This window comes from Rhinopithecus bieti, unplaced genomic scaffold (assembly GCF_001698545.2).
Source record: "Rhinopithecus bieti isolate Rb0 unplaced genomic scaffold, ASM169854v2 scaffold_44368, whole genome shotgun sequence".
NCBI classification, from domain to species: domain Eukaryota; kingdom Metazoa; phylum Chordata; class Mammalia; order Primates; family Cercopithecidae; genus Rhinopithecus; species Rhinopithecus bieti.
The window spans coordinates 237,594-258,101 of NW_016817889.1; the positions used below are offsets into that span (position 1 = coordinate 237,594).

Genomic DNA, 20,508 nt, shown 5'->3' on the forward strand with positions numbered 1-20,508 from the left:
TTTATAATATATATTATATATAAAAATATGTTTTTATATATATATATTTTTTGGGATTAGCAAAGTTTGAAAGATTGTTAATACCCCAGTTTGGTGAGAGTGGAAAGAGGCACTTGTTTTTTGTTGGGATAGAAATTGGTATGGCTGGCACAGAAGCCCAGATTGATAATCCAGCCTCTGTTAAAAGTAAAGGTGTCAGACTGGGTGAGATGACTCACGTCTGTAGTCCTAGCACTTTGGGAGTCCGAGACGGGCAGATCACGGGGTCAGGAGATCGAGACCATTCTGGGTAACACGGTGAAACCCCGTCTCTACTGAAAATACAAAAAATTAGCCGGGCGTGGTGGCGGGCACCTGTAGTCCCAGCTACTCGGGAGGCTGAGGCAGGAGAACGGCATGAACCCGGGAGGCGGAGCTTGCAGTGAGCCGAGATCGCGCCATTGTACCCCAGCCTGGGCGATGGAGTGAGACTCCGTCTCAAAAAAAAAAAAAAAAAAGTAAAGGTGTCCCCCCAAATTTCACGTCTTGGAATTGATTCTAAGAAGACAGTCAGACAAAGATGTAAGTGCAAGCATTTGTATTCTTCGCAAATCATTGATAATAGTTGCTTAAAAAAAGAAAGGGCCAGCCATGGTATGTGACGCCTGCAGTCCCAGCACTTAGGGAGGGAGAGGCAGGAGGATTGCTTGAACCCCGGAGTGATTGTACCACTGCACTCTAGCCTGGGAGACAGAGCTGTCATGTGGCAATTAGCAATAATAATAGATACTTACATTTATTGACCTGAAAAGGTTATTGTTAAATGGACAGTGCAGGTTACAAAGCAGCATGTGTAGGATGTTTCCAGTTTTGTAGATCTGCTGTATCTGTTTTTGTATATGTGCGCAGAAAGCTTTGGAATTATAGATAATATGTTAATAATGATTATGTTGTGGATTTAAAATTTCAGTTATTCATTATGGGGACATAATGTAATAGTCGTTATTTCTCTGTAGCTGAACTCATTTTGGCTCATGAGCCCTCAAAACATATTCTTTCCATTTCGGAATAACTCGTTCCCTTCTTAATACTCAGCCTCTCTTGGCTGACTCACCACTGAATCCTCCTTCCCCTTTCCCTGGGAATGATTTACAGATTGCCCTGTGGTGAGAAGAGGCATTGGGGACTAAGCATTCCCTGGCCGTCCAGGTTTCTCTGGAGTGTCTCTCGTCTTGCCTGATCATCATCTTCTTGTGCCATCATTGCTACACATCTGATTTCTGCTCATCTCAAGATCCACTAAATCTGTCACAGATTCATCCCCAGCCATGGATTCTGACTACCTGTAGGTCTGTGGGTTGAGGTTGCTCTTCTGCAGCCACATCATGTTGGGGACACTCTCTGTGAGGCAGACCTCAGGCCTGCTGCCTAACTCCATCCCTCAGGCTAGCGTCCTCACCCTTTCTGATGTCCTGTGAGAGGCAGGCTTCTCTTAGAAGCCCACACCCTGGAAAGTGAAGAATAAGTCCCCTCCTCTTAAAAGTTAAAATCCAGGAGCCAATGAGTTGTGTGTCTCATCCCTAGCCCAAGAGCAGGCTACATAGACAGCTCTTCCTGGTGCTTGAACCGTGGAGGTGTGGAGCCAGAGGCTGCAGGGAGAGGACTGAAAAAGCCCCAGGCTCAGTGTCAAAATACACACCCTGCAATAGCTCTCTCCTGGGCTTGGTGGGATTGTGGATGTCATGCGCGTCCCTGTGAAGAGACTACCAAACAGGCTTTGTATGAGCAATAAAGCTTTTTTTTTTTTTTTGAGACAGTCTCGCTCTGTAGCCCAGGCTGGAGTGCAGTGGCATGATCTTGCCTCACTTCAAGCTCCGCCTCCCGGGTTCACGCTATTCTCCTGCCTCAGCCTCCCGAGTAGCTGGGACTACAGGTGCCTGCCACTATGCCTGACTTATTTTTGTATTTTTAGTAGAGACAGGGTTTTACCGTGTTAGCCAGGATGGTCTCGATCTCCTGACCTCATGATCCGCCTGCTTTGGCCTACCAAAGGGCTGGGATTACAGGTGTGAGCCATCGCACCCAGCCTGCAATAAAGCTATTTAATCACCTGGGTGCAGGCGGGCTGAGTCCAAAAAGAGAGTCAGCAAAGGGTGGTGGGATTATCATTAGTTCTTATAGGTTTGGGATAGGCGGTGGAATTAGGAGCAGTTTTTTGTGGGCAGGGGGTGGATCTTACAAAGTACATTCTCAAGGGCGGAGAGAATATTACAAAGTACCTTCTTAAGGGTGGGGAGGGTGTATAGTACAGAGTACATTCACAAGGGTGGGGGAATATCACAAAGTTCATTATTGCAAGGGTGGGGAGGGTGTATTGTCACAAAGTCAACTGATCAGTTAGGGTGGAGCGGGAACAAATCACAATGGTGGAATGTCATCAGTTAAGGCAGGAACTGGCTATTTTCACATCTTGTGTGGATCTTCAGTTGCTTCAGGCCATCTGGATGTACACGTGCAGGGCACAGGGGATAGGGTGGCTTAGCTTGGGCTCAGAGGCCTGACAGTGGGTAATTTCCACTCTTTTTGTCTGTAGTTTCTGAATTTCTTACAAGAAACATGTATAAGAAATATGACAAAAGTTATTTTATAAATAAAGGGACACTTTGAGGCATTTCAGTCTTTAAAAAAGCTAAGGCTTATTTGGGTTTTTGTTTATTTTTAGATTTTTGGTGTCCTCACGACCTCACCTCATCCCATTGAGTAGAGACTGGGAGGGGAGAGCAGCAGCCAGAGGGCAGGCTGGGAGCCCTTGTGAGCAAGAGGAGCTGTGGACACCTGCTTCTCTGCCAAGGGAGAGAGTGAGGTAGGCCCGGGCCTACTGACTTCAGGGTGAGGCCACAGCTACTGCAGCGCTTTTTATGTATTTATTTACTGAGATGGAGCCTTGCTCTGTCACCCAGGCTGGAGTGCAATGGTGCGATCTCAGCTCACTGCTACCTCCGCCTCCTGGGCTCCAGTGATTCTCCTGTGCTCAAGCGATTCTCCTGCATCAGCCTTCTGAGTAGCTGGGATTACAGGCACACGCTACCACACCTGGCTAATTTTTTGTATTTCTAGTGGAAACGGGGTTTCACCATGTTGGCGAGGCTGGTCTTGAACTCCTGACCTCAAGTGATCCTCCTGCCTCAGCCTCCTAAGGTGCTGGGATTACAGGTGTGAGCCACCACGTCCGGCCATACTGCAGCACTTTAAAGGGCGGTGTCTTTTTCTTTCTCATACAAGAGAATAGGACTTTATTAGCATTGGTGCAAGCATTGTATTACACAGGAATGGGTCCCTAGCGTACACAACCCCAGCTGGGCTTTGAGCAGATAAATCACAGCAGAAATAGAATCGCCCTAGGACTTTCAATCAAAAGCTGGAAGTCCACCTTACAGAAAGACAAAAGAAAACCCCTTTTATATCTTAACAAAGCGACAGCTCTCAAGCAGCAGAGCATCTCGAGGAAGAAAGGTTGCCTGGTTGCCATCCCATCATGCCAGAGTGCAGTGTCCACCCTTGACCACGCCAGGGAGTTGCTGATTTTTTGAAAAAGCTTAACAACAATTTCTGATGTCTATCTTTTAGAGTTCTGTATGTTCTCATTTTTTATTCTTCTGAATTTTGAATTACAAATAGCTGTAAAAGCCAGTCTTTGAGTGCATGGGGGTGGGTGTGAGGCAGGGCTCAGCTTCTACTCCCTGTCCTGTGGAGCAGTGGCTGGTTTCTCCTGAGGCCAGCCCTGGGAGGTTGTGGTAGGCGTGGAGGCTGCAGAGCTCCTCCAGATGCTGCCCTTGCTGTGCCTCACACCAGAGAGGATGGAAGTGGCTCTGGCGTCAGACTGTGGTTGAGCTGAGACAGACAAGGCCAACACAGGGCTGGGGGCCCGTGGTCCACCAGTGGAAGTGACTCCCGAGGAAGGGCGGTGAGGAGGGTGGTGTGGGATCCAAGGCTTCTTTTCAGTGTGGCAGCTGTCGATGGCCAGGGAGCAGGGGGAAGAGCCTGGTCACCATGGTCCCAGAGCCCGTCTCACTTGGCTCTTCCTTTGCAGCTGAGGAGGATGAGGACCAGAGAGGGACTGTGCGTGTGTCCTGCCTGGGGACCCACAGCCAGGTGATAGCAGAATTGGGTTTGAAGTCCAGGCCTCCCATGCCAACCCAATGGTCTTGCTGTTTCAGTAGGGAAGGCTGGGAGCCTGGGAGCTGGGAAAAGGTGACTGCCCGGCTCCTGGTGACTCCCCACCTCCAGGTCCCCAGCTATCATCAGTGGGGCAAGGACACATTTAACTGGTTCCTGTGGGTCAGGTCTGAGTGGGGGAGGACCTCCCCTCCCCACTGCCTCCCACAGGGGCTTGTGATTCAGGGTTTCAGGAACAGGGCTGGCTCCCCCGCCTCAGATGGAAGAAGTGGACTTGGCTGTGAACTTGAGGAGGGCAGGGCTCAGCCATGGCCCTTACCCTAGGATATGGCCTGGCCACAAGCACTCACTACATTTTTTTTTTTTTTTTTTTTTTTGAGATAGAGTCTCACTCTGTTGCCCAGGCTGGAGTGCAGTGGCACAATCTCAGCTCACTGCAACCTCTGCCTCCCAGGTTCAAGCAGTTCTCCTCCTCAGCCTCCCAAGTAGCTGGGATTACAGGTGTGCCACCACATCCGGCTAATTTTTTACTTTTTTAGTAGATACGGGGTTTTGTCATGTTGGTAAGGCTGGTCTTGAACTCCTGACCTCAAGTGATCCACTCGCCTCGGACTCCCAACGTTCTGGGATTACAGGTGTGAGCCACTTTGCCTGGCAAAGAAATACCTTTTTTTTCTTTTCCTGAAACAGAGTTGTGCTCTGTCGCCTAGGCTGGAGTGCAGTGGCATGATCTCGGCACACTGCAACCTCTGCCTCCCAGGTTCAAGTGATTCTCCTGCCTAAGCGTCCTGAGTAGCTGGGATTACAAGTGCCCACCACCATGCTCAGCTAATTTTTTAAAATATTTTTTTATTTTTTTATTTTTTATTTTTTGAGACGGAGTCTCGCTCTGCCGCCCAGGCTGGAGTGCAGTGGCCGGATCTCAGCTCACTGCAAGCTCCGTCTCCCGGGTTTACGCCATTCTCCTGCCTCAGCCTCCTGAGTAGCTGGGACTACAGGCGCCCGCTACCTCGCCCGGCTAGTTTTTTGTATTCTTTTAGTAGAGACGAGGTTTCACCGTGTTAGCCAGGATGGTCTCGATCTCCTGACCTCGTGATCCGCCCGTCTCGGCCTCCCAAAGTGCTGGGATTACAGGCTTGAGCCACCGCGCCTGGCCTAAAAATATTTTTAGTATAGACGGGGTTTCGCCATGTTGGCCAGGCTAGTCTCGAACTCCTGACCTGAGGTGATCCGCCTGCCTTGGCCTCCCAAAGTGCTGGGATTACAGGCGTGAGCCACCATGCCCAGCCTTACATTTTTTAAAATGAGGGAACGAATGAATAAATGACCACCATGTTAGGGGCTGGCTCTGAACAGAATTGTAAAGTGGACCAAGCTTGTGCTCAGGGTCACCTTAAGCCCACGGTCGCTGTGTCCTGCCCTCTCAGGGCCATTTCCCAGCCCCCAGGCACCTGTTCACAGAGGCTGCATCTGGCCCTGCCTCCACCCCTCCGTCCTAAAGTGCTCCTCTGACTTACAACATGACAGTCAGGGAGAGAATGTGCCTCAGGAGGGTGGAGTCAGATGATCATGGCCTTCCTGGCATCTGAGGGGAGATAGCTTTGGTAGCAAAGTGTGATTTTCCCTGAGTCCAGGAAAGCTTGGCCTTGGTTGGAATACATTGAACCCTGAGGACCATAGAGTCCCTGGGGCAAGCTCTGAGGGGGAGGCCTGGGACAGGGCAGGGCAGGGGACGGGAGTGGGGGGGGGTGGGTGGGGAGCTGGTGGTTGGGCACTTGGTTACCGGGGTTCTACGGGAGGGGAGTGCTCAGGGTCCCAGAAAGGGCGTTTTCCTGATGGTGCACCAGAAGCCCTCAGGAGCCTCCAGCTGCATGGTGAGAGGGAGGATGGAGCAGCCGGCAGGAGTAGCCGCCTCTTCCTGCTTGGGGAGCAGAAGGGCCTCCCATGCCGTGATGGTCAGGACCTGCCCTCTTCTCTCCCCGCAACTGGGGGCCTGGACTCACCTGGACTCACCTGGACAGCTGAGTTCTCATCAGAGGTCAGGGCTGTGGATACACTGGAGAGGGCTGGACATGGTCCCACACACCCCGAGAGCCTGTCACAGGGACAGCACCAGGGCTGAGGCCTGGGCCCCCTCAGCTCCCCACACCCAGCTCTTCCGGAAGTGAACAGCACTCACGCCACCTCCCGCCTAGCGGGTGCTCCCAGTGTGACTCTGGAGACCCCTCGGGCCACTCCCTGAGCCACAGGCCTTAGGGTTTAGAGTCTGAGGAGGTGAGATTTTTAACTCCAGAACACCTACTTTGTACCCCTACCCCACCAGCACACACTGGCCAGGGAACACAGCCCCATCCCATAATGGACATCCAGCCGCACTCCTCAGGGCGTCCCTCCCTTCCCATTCCCCTTTTCCATACTGTCATGATTTTCTACATGGAAACAGTGAGGGGTGCCTTCCAGTCTCTGGCCTATGCACCTGGGACCACCTTGGACCCAGGGGAGTGGGGCCTCTGAGGATCACGGGCCCAAAGGGTGGGGGTTCTGGGAGCCGAGGGAAGTCCTAGGACCAACTGGGAGGGGTGGATGTACCTGGCAGGTGGTGTGGGCTTCCCAGCCCCTGGACACCAGGGTCAGCAGCTGGGGCGTGTGCTGAGCCACAAATTGCTTGCACTGAGGAAGGAGACACATAGCTGTGGAGGGGACCCGGGCCCTTTGCAGGACTCTCCTGTCGTGTGGTCCTGGCCTCTCCACTTCTCTGGATCACTTTAGGGCTCCCTTCTGACTCCTCCATCAGCCCTCACTGAACAGCTCTGGCTGCAGTTAAAACCCTTAACAAACCGGAGCTGGCTGAAATGGAGGACTTCCATCAGAAAAGCAGGCGATGCTGGAGACGGAGGACTGAGGCAGAGGGGTGGAATCTCAGCCACCACCCTTCCCTCCCTCCACCTCCATTTCAGTTCTAGAAGGAAACTTAATGTTCATCTGGTCCTTGATACCAGATGTGATGGGCAGCGGGGAGGCTTGGGAGTTGCTGAGCAGGGAGCACAGTGTGGACAGCTGCCTCCTGGGAAGAGCATCAGCTGGCTTGCCTCAGGACAGGATCTTGCTTTAAGAAGGGAATTTCCTGTCCGGGTACAGTCGCTCACGCCTGTAAACCCAGCACTTTGGGAGGCCAAGGCGGGCAGATCACTTGAGGTCAAGAGTTTGAGACCAGCCTGACCAATAAGGTGAAACCTTGTCTCTACCAAAAATACAAAAATTAGCCGAGCGTGATAGCATATGCCTTCATCCCAGCTACTTGAGAGGCTGAGGCAGGAGAATCTCTTGAACCCAGAGGCAGAGGTTGCAGTGAGCCAAGATTGCGCCATTGCACTCCAGCCTGGGCAACAAGAACAAAACTCCGTCTCAAAAAAAAAAAAAAAAGTGAGATTTTCTGTCATTGACTGAGTATTGGCAGGGGCCCTAGGACCTTCAAGCCCAACCCTCTCCTTTTGCAGATGGGTTTGTCCTGAGTGAGTTAAACCTTGAGGAGTGTGGGAGCAGTAATGGGATCAGGACCCTGGAGAGAAGGCTGGTCCCTTCCCTGGCTCGAGCTGGCCCTGGCATTACTCGTTTCCTAGTAGATAACCAGGCCTCTGAAGGCTTGCCTGGTGCTCACTCAGCCCATGGAGGGGGCCTGCTGGTCTCTGGAGCCCACAGCCCTTTGTCCAGAGGCGACTCCTAACCCTTAACAGGCTCTGCCCTAACTTACAGTCCCACCATTGTCTGCCCCACATCCTGCCTGCCTGTCTGCGCTCCATTCTGGCCCATCCTATGTGTCTCTGGCTGCAAAGCCTTTCCTGGGCTCAGGCTTCCACCTTGAACAGGCCCTGACCACGAGTCCCCATGTGCCTGCCCTGTACCTTTTCCCTGTCCAGCCAAGAGCTGACACAGGCCTGGAGCAGTGCCTGTGGTATGGCCTGCTCACTGCTGTTCCTGGCCTGGGTGGTCACGGACATGCAGAGGCGGCACTCAGAGTCTTGTGGCAGCCATTCTCCTGTGGGCAACCCCAGAGACGCAAGCGTTAGGGGGAAAGCAGGCAAGGCCACCCTGCAGAGGCGTTCGGTTTCTGTCCTTGGTGCATTGCAGCGGGACCAGAGAGGGAGAGCATCATGCAGGGGCAGGGTAGGGGGAGGAGGAGAGCAGGCTTTGGGCTAAGGAGGGGGCAGTGGGTTCACCTGGGCCAGCGCTGTCATCCATGGAGCACCGGAGGACGAGGCCGCAGACCAGCTGGGGCAGCATGCGGCCCAGCAGCATGTCGAGCAGGATGACAGAGTAGCGTTCAGCCAGACACTGGCAGATGCCACCCGCCACCAGGGGTACCACGTGGCACACCTGGGCCACTGCCACAGCTAGCACACCCTGGGGTGGGGGCGGAGAGAAGCCAGCATGGGGCCTTCACTTGGCAAGCCTCCACTCTCTGCCCAGCACCCAGCTAGGCACTTCCTACACATTCCCTCATTCTCTTCTAGAAGGGAGGGCAAGGCTATTCACAAATAAGGACACTGGGGATCAGAGAGTCCAAGGGATGCAGGGGATTCACACAGGGTTGCTGAGTGTAGGAGCCAGCTTCAGACCTACGTCTGGTCCCAAAGGCTGTGGCCCACAGCTAGTGACTCTCAGACTGATCCGCTGGACCTGACTTTCCCCCAAGGCTTGAGATTCAGCTGCTTGCCTGACTCTCCTCTCCTGCACTTCACACAGGCATCTTGAACTCAACATGGCCAGGAGGGAGCTCTCTTTTTCTACTCAAACCCATTTCTTGTTGAGTATCCCCATCTCAGCTGCTGGTATTACAGAGGGTTGGTTGCTCTGGCCAGTCTGTAAAAGTCACTGTGGAATCCTCCCTGGTCCTCACACTCCAGCATCCATGCCCAAGTGCAGCGGGCCCACCTCCCAAATGCGTCTCCAGACCAGCCCTCAGCTCCATCCCTGTCCCATCACCTCTCACTGTGATCTCTGCAGTGATCTTTCTTTTTTTCTTTTTTCTTTTCTTTTTGAGACAGAGTCTTGCTCTGTCACCCAGGCTGGAGTGCAGTGGTGCAATCTCAGCTCACTGCAATCTCTGCCTCCTGGGTTCAAGTGATTCTCCTGCCTCAGCCTCCCGAGTAGCTGGAACTACAGGCACCCGCCACCACATCTGGCTAATTTTTGTATTTTTAGTAGAGACGGGGTTTTGCCATGTTGCTCAAGCTGGTCTCCTGGGCTCACATGAACCACCTGCCTCAGCAGGAACCTCACCTGCTGCCTTGAGTCCGCAGTGGCCCATGAGACCCCATCTGGGAAAGGCTGAGAGGGGAGGGCCTTTCTTCATTTGGGCCTCATTTTGGGGCAAGGTAGCCCTGGGCTGGTGGGGCCATTGGACAACAGCCACTGCAGGTCTGGAAGACTCCAAACTGGACTCAGGCAGAGATGGGGAATCTATCTGTGGAAATTCCCTCTTGAAAGATCAAAGCAACTTTTCTACAGGGACCTCTGGGGATCCTTCTCCATCAGTTGGTGAGCTGCTGGAGAACAGAGCTGCATCTTGTCCATTTTTGTACTTTGGCACCTGGCGTGGCACCTCCATACAGTGGGGGCTTAATGTTTGTTGCATGAACTGTAGGCCTGGTACCTACCAGGCCTGAGCCGGAGCCCCAGGGTCCCCGGGTGGGGGCAATGCACAAGCGGTTCTCTCCCCTCCTAACTTCTGGCAGCCAGCTGGGTTCTGATGGGGGTGTGAGTTGGGAGAGAGGTGGGAGCTGCAGGGGACCCTCCTGGGCTCTGTGTGGCCTTGGATACCTCACCTTGGGAATCATAGCTTGGATCCGCTTGATCAGAGCCCTGCAGAGCCAGCAGTAGGGGAGAGGAATGGGGAATTGCTGCTCGGAGAGATCCTGGGGAGAGAATCCAGTGGAGGCCAGGCTGGGTACTGGGAGAAGAGTCCTCCAGGCTCTCCTCCCCTCCCTCTTCTCTCCAGGCTCTCCTCCCCTCCCTTTCTCTCCCTCCTCCCTTAGGCCCTGCCTGGAGCTTCCCGTCACCTTCCCGGCTCTGCCTCTTCCAGGGCCCAGTGCTCGTGGGCTTCAGAGGTGGCTCTAGCCCTCCGGATCCCCACTTAACTGGCTGTGGGGGCCTCCCTCACCTGTGTGTGAGGCCCAGGCCTCACCTGGAGGGCCCCGGGCAGCACGGGGAGGACCAGCTTGTCCGGCAGAGGGTCTGGCAGAGGGTCCCACAGAGGTTCGGGCAGGGGGTCTGACATCCCTGACTCCTGCTCTGGCTCTGGCTGCCGGGATTTGCACAGGCCCAGGTGCATACAGATGCCCTTTGAGTCCTGGGGCACAGCACAGGGTGGGAGTATTAGGCTATGGGAGGGAAGCCCACCCCTGTTCATGCTGGCCCAAGGGCTCAGGGACCAGGACCACTGGAATGGGAGGAAACAGGCCTAGTGGGGGTGCTGTGGTTTAGAACTCTATGTGGGGGGACAAAAGGCAAAGATGGGGCTGTGTGGGGACTTTAAGGGAGGTGGCTGGCATTGCGTGTGAATGAGCGTGAGCATATATGTGAGCATGAATAAGTGTGTAAGCATGTGTGTGAGAGTGAGAGTGTAAGGGTGTGTGAGCGTGCAAGCCCACCATATGAACCTGAACCTGGGGGCCTGTGGTCGGGTGCATGGCTGAAGGGCACTTAGTTTCCTGGGCCCTTTGTGGGCAGAGTGTGTGTGTGTGTGTGTGTGTGTGTGACCAGCTGGGGTGCTGTGTGTGTGCTGTGTTTGTGTATGTGTCTGACTGGCTGGCGTGCTGTGTGTGTGTATGTGTCTGGATGGGGTGCTGTGTGTGTGTGTCCAGCCGGCTGGGGTGCTATGTGTGTAACTCCCCATGGGTGGGCACAGGGGCCTGCGTGGGGAGGCAGGCAGGAAGTGAGCTGGCAGCCCTCACAATCTGGTTCTGGAAGTAGTCGATGACCAGGGGGAAGTAGTCGTCGAGTACTTGGTTGCACTGGGGCATGAACAGCTTCAAGGGGAGGACGTTGCACTCCTGCTCCAGAAACTTCCGCATCGTGTCCTGGGAGTCCAGAGCGGGCTGTCAGCTGGGCCTCTCTGAGGTCTATCCCACCCAAGTCCCTGGACACAAGGCCCCACCAGGGCAGACCTACCCCTATTCCCCCAGGGCACTGGAGTTCAAGAGTTTCAAGGAGTTAAGTAGTTGGGCACATGTAGGGGCCCTTCCCCTCAGGAAGGACTATCTCTGGCTGTGCTGTTGAGCTCAGGGCCAGGACCTACTCCCAGCCAGGAGGAGTTGGGAGTTCTCAGGCACCCAGGCCTCCTCCTCAGCCTGGAAATGGCCCCTTTAGGGGGCTCACCTCTTCCCTGCTCTGTCCCTCATCTCTTGGGCCCCAACCTTCATCCAGGATCTAGGCCTCATTACCTGGAAAATGGCCTCCTTGGCCATCTTGTTAAGGATGTGGACGATGTCCTCACACTCTTGGCATAGGTCATCCTGGGGAGGGAGGGGGCCCCAAGGTGCAGGACACATGAGTGGGGGGCAGGCTCCCAGCTCCAATGGGGAGGTTCTCTCAGGCAGAGGCCAACAGAACACTCCAAGGCACCAGTGGCTGCCCACCAGCCCATCTTGTCCCAACTCATCCATTCCATTTTATTCATCCCATCCCATCCATCTCTTCTATTCATCCACCCCAATCCATCCATTGTTATTCTGTCATCCCATCCCATCCCATCCCATCCCATCCCATTCATCCGACTCCATCTATTCTATGTCATCGTATCCCATCACATCCATCCCATTCCATTTCATCCTATCTCATTTCATCTCATCCCATTCCATCTCAACCATCCCTTATGGGGACTCCACTCCCCTCCTGCCCATTCAGAGCCCACCCAGCACCCTTCATCTCAGACCCCCAATTGCTGTGCATCCTTGGTGGTACTCACGGCTCCCACATGTCCCCAGACTTCTTGTAAGCAGTGCCCTAGGGCTCTGCACTGCAATGCTTGCTCCAGGCTTTGGCACCAGAACTCAGGGCCCTGGGCACAGGCCAAGGATGAGGTGGTCCAGGCAGCTGCGGTTCGGGGCCAGACCTTAGTCAGGATCCAGGCTACATACCTGGCATCCTGATTTCACCCAATCTCTAGACCCAATTTTGCTGGGAGTGCGAGGCCATTAAACATGTGGGCGTCAGACAGCTCTGGGTTCCACCTGCTCCTGGACCCACCAGCTGTGCGACCTTGGATAAGCTCTGAACCCTCTCTGAGCCCCAGCTGCCTTGTCTTTAAAATGAGGACAGACTTAGGATAATGCCTAGCACAGAGCAGTGCTCAGTAAGTGGTGGAGCTGCCTAGGACAGGGGAGGCTGGGGCAGACTCACCAGTGCCTGGGCCACAGAGCGTGGGCAGCAGCAGCAGCAGCCACTGCAGCAGGTGTGACTTAGCCATGGTACCTCTGCAGCCTGGATACCCTGCTTGGGGCATGGCCCCTTATAGCTGGGCGGGGCATAGGGGCTCTGTGGGAGTGGCAGCGACCTCAGTGTTTGTCTTTGCTCTGGAGAGCCCTTCAGGTGCTTGATCCCACCTTTTCCCAGCAGGGACACTCCTGCCTGCCTTACCACCTGTCCTGGCTGATGGCCTGTTCCTGCTTCCTTTTCCCCCTGCCCGGACTCCCATGTGGCTGGACTTGTGGCTTCCTCCAACCAGGGGCTTTCAAGCCTCCATACCTGGTCTCACCTCTCCAGGCCGTGGGAGGGAAGCTGAGGAGGGTGGGGGGCATCTGGTTGGAGGCAGCCTTGGTGTTCCCCTCCCATCCCCTCCCGGGGCCTCTGGTGCCCCCTCTACTCTTGAGCAATGCTCTTGAGAGCTTCCTGCCTGGCTCTTAACCCAGGCTCTTAACCCCTGGAAGGGCAGACCTAGGACACTCTCACCTCCTCCTTACCTTTACCTCTGGAAAAATCTTCTGGTTCTATGGACATAAGATTGGCGTTAGTCAGAAGAACATTTACATGAAACAGAAAACAAAATACCCTGAGTCCGAGACAAGATTTCTGTGGCCCTGGAGTGGCTCCCAGACAGCCCTATACAGGAAGTACTGCCCATGGACCCTGGGGACTCCTTCAGGGTAGGGGCTGGGGCATAGCTGCGATGGTTCAGCAGAAAGAAACTGTCCTCTGCAGCTGCAGGGCTCTCAGGCAGGGCCCCCACTGGCAGAGCACACTGGAGAAAAAGCTCACAGGCTAAGGGAGACAGAGGATATCTTGAGTGGAAGAAAGAGAACGTTAGCACATTGCTATCACCCCAGCTGTTGTGATCAGTTTATCTGATCTCTGCAGGAACCCTCTCCCTAGTGGAGGCTCACAGGCCCCTATACTCAGGAAGCACTACAGTGCTCTTGGGGGTGGACAGAGCAGGAATTCGTACCATGATGAAAAGAGTTGGGGCTGGGCATGGTGGCTCACTTCTGTAATCCTAGCACTTTGGGAGGCTGAGGAGGGAGGATCCTTTGAGCCCAGGAATTTGAGACCAGCCTGGCCAATATAGTGAGACTCCATCATTACAAAAAAAATTTAAAAATTAGCCAGGTGTGGTGATGCATGTCTCTGGTCCCAGCTACTCAGAAAGCTGAGGCAGGAGGATCGCTTGAGCCCACTAGGTCGCGGCTGCAGTGAGCCATGATTGCACCACTGCGCTCCGGTCTGGGAGTGCGAGGCCATTAAACATGTGACTGAGCTGAGGGTGTCCTGGCTCCTGGTCCCTGGGATGCGCGGTCCCCCGGCACAATGTTGGCCAGGTAACAGAGACTCTGTCACAAAAAAAAAAAAAAACAAACAAAAAAAGGAATTGGATACAAGGTGGCTATTGACACACTCAAGATTACCCAAGGATTATATAGTTTCTTTTGGCCTCAAGCGCTTGTCAGTACAACAAACACAGCTGCCATCATGGGAGTCCACCAAGACTGTGTAAAAATGTGTAACCAAAGATTGGGAACTGAGTGACCTTGGTAGAACCTCAGAAAGGTGGAACTGAAACATGCGTGTTATTCAGTATGTGTTAAAAAAAAATGAGCGAGTGGTATCTGGTTTGGATACAATCAGGACAGGCTGTGCAAGAGAGTGGGGATTTGTGGCTGGCTGCCTCCAGGGGCGTATTTGTCAGGGTGGTCCCACTACCATAACAGAGAGCCCTCCAGTCTATTGGCTCCTGCATGTTTCTTTTTCTTTTTTTCTTTTTTTTTTTGACATGGGGTCTCACTCTGGCACCCAGGCTGGAGTGCAGTGGCGCGATCTTGGCTCACTGCAACCTCCGCCTCCCAGGCTCAGGTGATCCTCCCACCTCAGTCTCTAGAGTACCTGGGACCACAGGCGCATGCCACCACGTCCGGCTAATTTTTTCTCTGATATTTTTGGTAGAGACAGGGTTTTGCCATATTGTCCAGGCTCGTCTCGAACTCCTGAGCTCAGGCGATCCACTCGCCTCAGCCTCCCGAAGTGCTAGGATTACAGGCATAAGCCACTGTGCCCGGCCACATGTTTCCTTTTTTTTTTTTTTTTTGTTTTGTTTTTTGAGATGGAGTCTCACTCTGTCGCCCAGGCTGGAGTGCAGTGGTACGATCTTGGCTTCCTGCAACCTCCGCCTCCCGGGTTCAAGCGATTCTCCTGCCTCAGCCTCCCTAGTAGCTGAGGAGTACAGACACCCACGATCACGCCCAGCGAATTTTTGTATTTTTTTAGTAGAGATGGGGTTTCACCATGTTGACCAGGTCGGTCAAAACCATACCTCACACCCTCTAGGACGGCTATTATGAAAAAACAGAAAATAATATGTGTTGAGAGGATGCGGAGAAATTGGAACCCTAGGTGCTTTGCTGCTGAGAATGTGAAATGGTGCAGTCACCGTGGAAACCCATGTGGAAACCCATGTGGAAAAGACCTTCTACAAAACAGTTTCTGAAAAGTTTGAATATTGAATTACCTTCACACCCGGCAATTCCATTCCCACATATGTATTTTGAAGAGTATGGAAAACAGGTACTGGAACAGATATTTGTATGTCAATTTTCATCGCAGCATTATTCATAATAGCCAAAAAGTAGAAACAACTCAAGTGTTCATCCACGGCTGAATGGGTAAACAAAACGTGTTATACACACTCAAAGGAATATTATTGAGCCTTTTTAGGAAGGAAATTCATCTGGGCGCAGTGACTCACACCTGTAATCCCAGGACTTTGGGAGGCCAAGGTGGGCAGATCACGAGGTCAGGAGTTCGAGACCAGCCTTACCAACATGGTGAAATCCTGTCCCTACTAAAAATACAAAAATTAGCCAGGTATGGTGGTGCATGCCTGTAATCCCAGCTACTCGGGAGGCTGAGGCTGGAGAATCGCTTGAACCTGGGAGGTGGAGGTTGCAGGGAACTGAGATTGCGCCACTGCACTCCAGCCTGGGCAAGAGAGCAATACTCTGTCTGGGGGGGTGGGGAGAGGAAAAAAAAGGAAAGAAATTTGGACACATGCTACAACACGGATGAATCTTGAAAACATGATGCTCAGTGAAATAATCCAGTCAAAAGAAGGAATTTCTCCATGGGAAGGGGTAGGGAGGTAGGGCCCTTGGCAATGAAACTTACAGTTTATAAAGACCTCTCACAATTCATTCGTTTGACCAAAAAATGGTTAATGAGCTAGGAGTTGGGATGACAACGGTCACTGCCCTGGTGGACTTAATATCTATGGGGTGGGGGCACAGACCAGTAATCAGAGTGGAATACTACCCAGGCCTGGAGAAGGAGGGGAGACTCTGGGGGAGATGGGGCAGCTAAGGGGAGACTTGGGGAGACGTAGAAATTGGTGCGGTCAAATGGTGGGGTGGAATTGATTGAGGAGGAATTCCAGGCAGATAGGAAAAGAGAGAGCATGGGGCTGGTGCAGGGAGTGTTCACCACTCTGCACCACAAATAGAGGTTCAGAGTGTTGGGGAGCTTGGTAGAGAGTGACAGCCAAACCCACATCTCCTGCTCCCTGGTCTGTATCTGAGCAGCCCGAATAGCTTTGGCCCTGGACATCTCTGGGGACTGGGATCATCTCTTTTCCTCCCTCTGTCTCCCCAAGCTCAGCTGGATTCTATTAAGAACAGCGGGTGGGAGGAACTGGCAATGTTGACATTGACCTTCCTTGAATTCCCTTTTCTTTACGCTGCTGTTTTGGGCTGAATTGTGTCCTCTAAAAGGTATGTTGGTGTCCTAACCCCTGGCATCTGTGACTGTGACCTTATTTGAAATAGAGCCTTTGCAGGTGTAATCTATTTAAGATGCGGTCATTAGGGTGGGCCCTAATCCAATAACTGGTGTCCTTAAAAGAAACGGAGATTGGGGCACAGAGGGAGTGCCATGGGACCATGGAGGCAGACAGATATTGGAGTGATGCAGCTGCAAGCCCAGGAACACTAGGGATTGCAGCAACCGCCAGAAGCCAAGGAGAGGCAGGGAAAGGTTCTTCCCTACAGCCTTCGGAGGGTGCATGGCCTGGATTTCAGACTTTTGGCCTCCAAAGTCGTTAGAGAACACATTTCTGTTGCTTGAAGCCACAAAGCTTGTGGTGCTTTGTTCCAGGACCCCTAGGAAATGCATGCAGCTGCCCACCATATTTGCAGCCCATCTGTGTTGCCCCTTCCCCACACCAAGATGTGAGGCTCTGTTTTCCAAATCCAAATTGAACACTGGACATGTTGGGTTTGGGGCAGACACAGTTCGACTCACTCTTGCTGTGCATGAGTTCTATGACCAAAAAGTGTGATTGCAGTAGAGGCCTTGGGGAAGATCTGAGTCTTGAATCTCAGTGCAGAATATTCCCTGAGTAAGTGTCCCAGATGGCTGACATTTGGCTCCTGCATCAGGGCTGTCCTCTTTCACCATCTGTCAGATGTCTGTTCCCCCAGGGCCCTGATGAAAGCTCATCTGTTCATCTTCCCTGCCAGGAATGTCCTTTCTCTCTGTCCCTAACTGGACACTCCCTGCAGGAAGGAAATGTGCTTGTCTGCTCATGGCTGATTCAGGCCCCAGCATGGTGCTGGGAACATAGTGGCTGCCTAATCAACCAACTGCCATTCCCTCTTTCTTCGTTGTTAATGGAACCCAAGTTTTGTTCTGGTTCAGAGAGCTGATTCTGTGGCCTCACTCTGTGGACGCAGCGTGATCTGGCCACGCCATCTCCGTTTGCCGGTAATTACTTAGGGTAAGCGTGTGTTTGGGTTCTGGTCAACCAGACTGACACAAGTTGGCTGGGGGCAGCATGGTGGGGGATCCTTCCAGGGAATGTTTTCATCCTGGTTAAAGCAGACAGATGAGGAGAAGTGTCTGTTTTTTCTTTTGGACATTCCCGTGCAAGGCTGGGATGTCGAAACCATGGTAGCCATCTTGCCCCAAGAAGGGGGAGACAGAAGAACTGCTGAGAAGGAGCTCAGAGCCCTGACATGGCCAAGATGCTGATATAACCAATCCCGAGCCCTTATTGTTCTGTTTGTATAATTTCTCCTTGGATATTCTGTTATATGCAGCCCAAATAATCTCAATCAAAGGCAGAAGGAAGGAAAGACAGAAAGAAAGAAGGAAAAAGAAAAGAGGGAGGGAAGGAAGAAAGGAAGTTATTTGTACTTTGCATCCTTTTTGTGCAGATTAAATTTCACATCCTCCAAGGAGGTCTCCCAGTTTCCCCTGACCTGGAACCCAATCTCTTCCCTCTTGCCATTGTACTATCTGTCCTTTGGGAGAGCTCTTAGCACTGCCAGACTTTGACTTGGGTGTCCATTTGGCCTGAAGGCTACAACTTGAGCCTCTCCCATGCCCCCTCCTCGGTGCACACACATTTGGTTCTGGCCGCTGTCCTCCTGCTGTAGTAGCCTGCTGGGAAGGAGCATGGGGGCCTGGGAGCCTCTGGGGAGAACCTGCTCTCGGAGTGCAATGGCGTGATCTCAGCTCACTGCAAACTCCTGGGTTCAAGCAATTCTCCTGCTTCAGCCTCCTGAGTAGCTGGGATTACAAGCATGCACCACCATGCCCGGCTAATTTTTATATTTTTTAGTAGAGACGGGGTTTCACCATGTTGGCCAGGCTGGTCTCAAACTCCTGACCTCAGGTGATCCTCCCGCCTTGGCCTCCCAAAGTGCTGAGATTACAGGCATGAGCCACCATGCCTGGCCTAGCATATTTAAATTTTAATGCACACTGCCAATAGGTATCCCAAGATGTCACGTTGACTTCATCTCCTCTGAGCAGTGTAGAAGAGAGTGCCTTTCTCCTGACTGGAATTGTAAATCTTTTTCTTTTTTCATTTGTGGCAAAATACACATAACCTAAACTTTGCATCCTAGGCCAGGAGCAGTGGCTCGCACCTGTAATCCCAGCACTTTGGGAGGCCGAGGTGGGTGGATCACCTGAGGTCAGGAGTTCAAGACCAGCCTGACCAACATGGTGAAATCCTGTCTTTACTAAGAATACCAAAATTAGCTGGGCATGCTAGCTGGCGCCTGTAATCCCAGCTGCTCTGGAGGCGGAGGCATGAGAATTGCTTGAACTTGGGAGGTAGAGGTTGTGGTAAGCCGAGATCGCGCCACTACACTCCAGCCTGGCCGACAGACAGTGAGACTCCTAACCATTTCCAAGTGTACATTCAGTGGCTTTAGGTACATTCACATTGATGCACAACCATCACCACCATCCATCTCCAGAATGCTTTTCACCTTCCCGAGCAGAAACTCTGTGCCCATGAAACACTAACTCTCCTTTCCTCCCATCCCCTGATAATCATTCTACTTCCTGTCTCTAACTCTCCTTTCCCCCACCCCCTGACAATCATTCTACTTCCTGTCTCTATGATTTTCACTATTCTATGTCCCTCCTGGAAGTGGACTCATATAGTATTTGTCTTTTTGTGACTGGTTTATTTCACTTAGCAGAGTGTCTTTTGGGTTCATCCATGTTATCATGCATCTCATATAATTTCCTTCCTTTTAAAGACTGTGTGCATATACCACATTTTGTTTGTGGAATTGTGACCCTTTTAAATGTCCCTAAAATTGCACCTGTTGGCTGTAGCTGCGCCTCCAGGTTGTAGCTGGAGGACATTCCTGCCCATTGTTGGTTTCTGTTCCTTTCTGCCTTTCTGGCCCAGCCTCCAACTGCTCGGGTCTAAGGAGATAAGAGACCCACACAGGCCTCTGGCAGGGGCTGGGTCTCCTTTCTGCAGGAAATGCTTCAGGCCCCTCTTCTTGGTCTTTCCCTGAAGTAAGAGGCTTCAAGTGGAGTCCTGAGGGGCATGATGAGGGCTGTGCCCTGAACAGGTGCAAAGTGTGGAGGGAAAATGTGGATCCTGAGGAAGGCATCTTGAGGCAGGAGCAGAGAAGGCCCAGTGGGCACCTCCTTAGTTGAGCTGCCTTAGGACAAGGGAGCAGTGATGGTGGCTTCAACAGGAAAAGAGAAGCTGATTCTGACTGGAAGGCTTCCAGCTGCCATTCCTGCAGGAACAAGTGTTTTCCCAGGAAGATGGGGTCAGGTCGCTGAATCTGATGGGCCCTGGCTCTGTGCTCAAGTGCTGTTCCAGGCATAGGGTGGGTGACAGAAGGGGCAGCAGCCCTGCTCTCACCAAGCCACCTGTCTGAGAAAACACAACAAAGGCATTCCTTCAGCCACCAGGAGCCTCTGTCTCCAGGAAATTACCACGAAACCCCTAAGTGTAGTGGCTCAGGGCCACAAAGCTTCGTCCCATGCCCAGGCTCAGGCCCATCATGTATGGCCAGGGACTCTGCTCATCACAGTCACCCTGGGGCGCAGGCTGACTTGCAGTGGTCGTCTTGAACACTGCCCATCATCATGCCAGAAGAAAAGAGAAATCTGGGGTCTCTCCCTGGCTGTTAAATGTTCCAGTTGGGAAGGAACAAGCTTAACTTCTGCTCAGGAAGTACCCTGGCAGGGCGCCACCCTCGCCTTCCCAACCCTCACACCCAAATACAAGGCTGCCAGAGAGTGCAATTCCGAGCAGGACCGGAAGGTGGCGCCCGGGAGCCAGGTGGCGATGCACCGCCCTGGGCAGCGCGATCCCCACACCTTGCCCCTCGCGGACTTCGCTGCACCCCAAGAAGTTGGGGCAACTTTTTCTGCTGAACTAAAGGAACACCAGAGGGTCCAGTCTCTCGACACCCCAGGGCCCATCTACCTGTTGAGGAAGGCGCTCCTTCATTACAGGCAGCGGCACAGTGTATCCGGGCTTTACAACATTTTAATTTTTAATCTCCCCTCTCCTCCCCTCCCCTCCCTTCCCCTCTCCTCCCCTCTCCT

General features: G+C 52.8%; 2 protein-coding genes across 8 annotated transcripts in view; one reads left to right on the forward strand and one right to left on the reverse strand.

The window, feature by feature from the left end:
• The window catches only part of USP39 (ubiquitin specific peptidase 39), a 92,966-nt gene that overhangs the window by 57,887 nt on the left and 14,571 nt on the right, over positions 1-20,508 (forward strand). The gene's annotated exons all lie outside the window — the stretch shown is intronic.
• On the reverse strand, positions 2,651-12,685 carry SFTPB (surfactant protein B). 7 transcript variants are annotated; one of them, XM_017856299.1, is made up of 11 exons: positions 12,556-12,685; positions 12,122-12,249; positions 11,598-11,669; positions 11,109-11,234; positions 10,316-10,504; positions 9,981-10,070; positions 8,373-8,556; positions 8,058-8,191; positions 6,745-6,825; positions 6,169-6,250; positions 2,651-4,069 (listed from the first exon to the last, which is right to left on the reverse strand). In XM_017856299.1, exons 1-10 carry the CDS (start codon positions 12,656-12,658, stop codon positions 6,188-6,190), a joined length of 1,170 nt encoding a protein of 389 aa, XP_017711788.1. In that variant the 5' UTR covers positions 12,659-12,685; the 3' UTR covers positions 2,651-4,069; positions 6,169-6,187. The 7 variants fall into 7 exon arrangements, with proteins under 7 accessions (XP_017711788.1, XP_017711790.1, XP_017711787.1 ...); XM_017856301.1 differs by having other exon boundaries at positions 2,651-4,113; XM_017856298.1 differs by having other exon boundaries at positions 6,159-6,250.

Excerpts from the sequence above, each read along its gene's own strand:
- SFTPB (XM_017856299.1), bottom strand. The coding sequence starts at position 12,658 with ATGCCCCAAGCAGGGTATCCAGGCTGCAGAGGTACCATGGCTAAGTCA. Across the intron at positions 6,826-8,057 it reads CTTGGCTGGACAGGGAAAAG|TGCAAGCAATTTGTGGCTCA; the intron begins GTACAGGGCAGG and ends CTCCTTCCTCAG. Across the intron at positions 6,251-6,744 it reads AAGCCCACACCACCTGCCAG|GCTCTCGGGGTGTGTGGGAC; the intron begins GTACATCCACCC and ends TCCCTGTGACAG.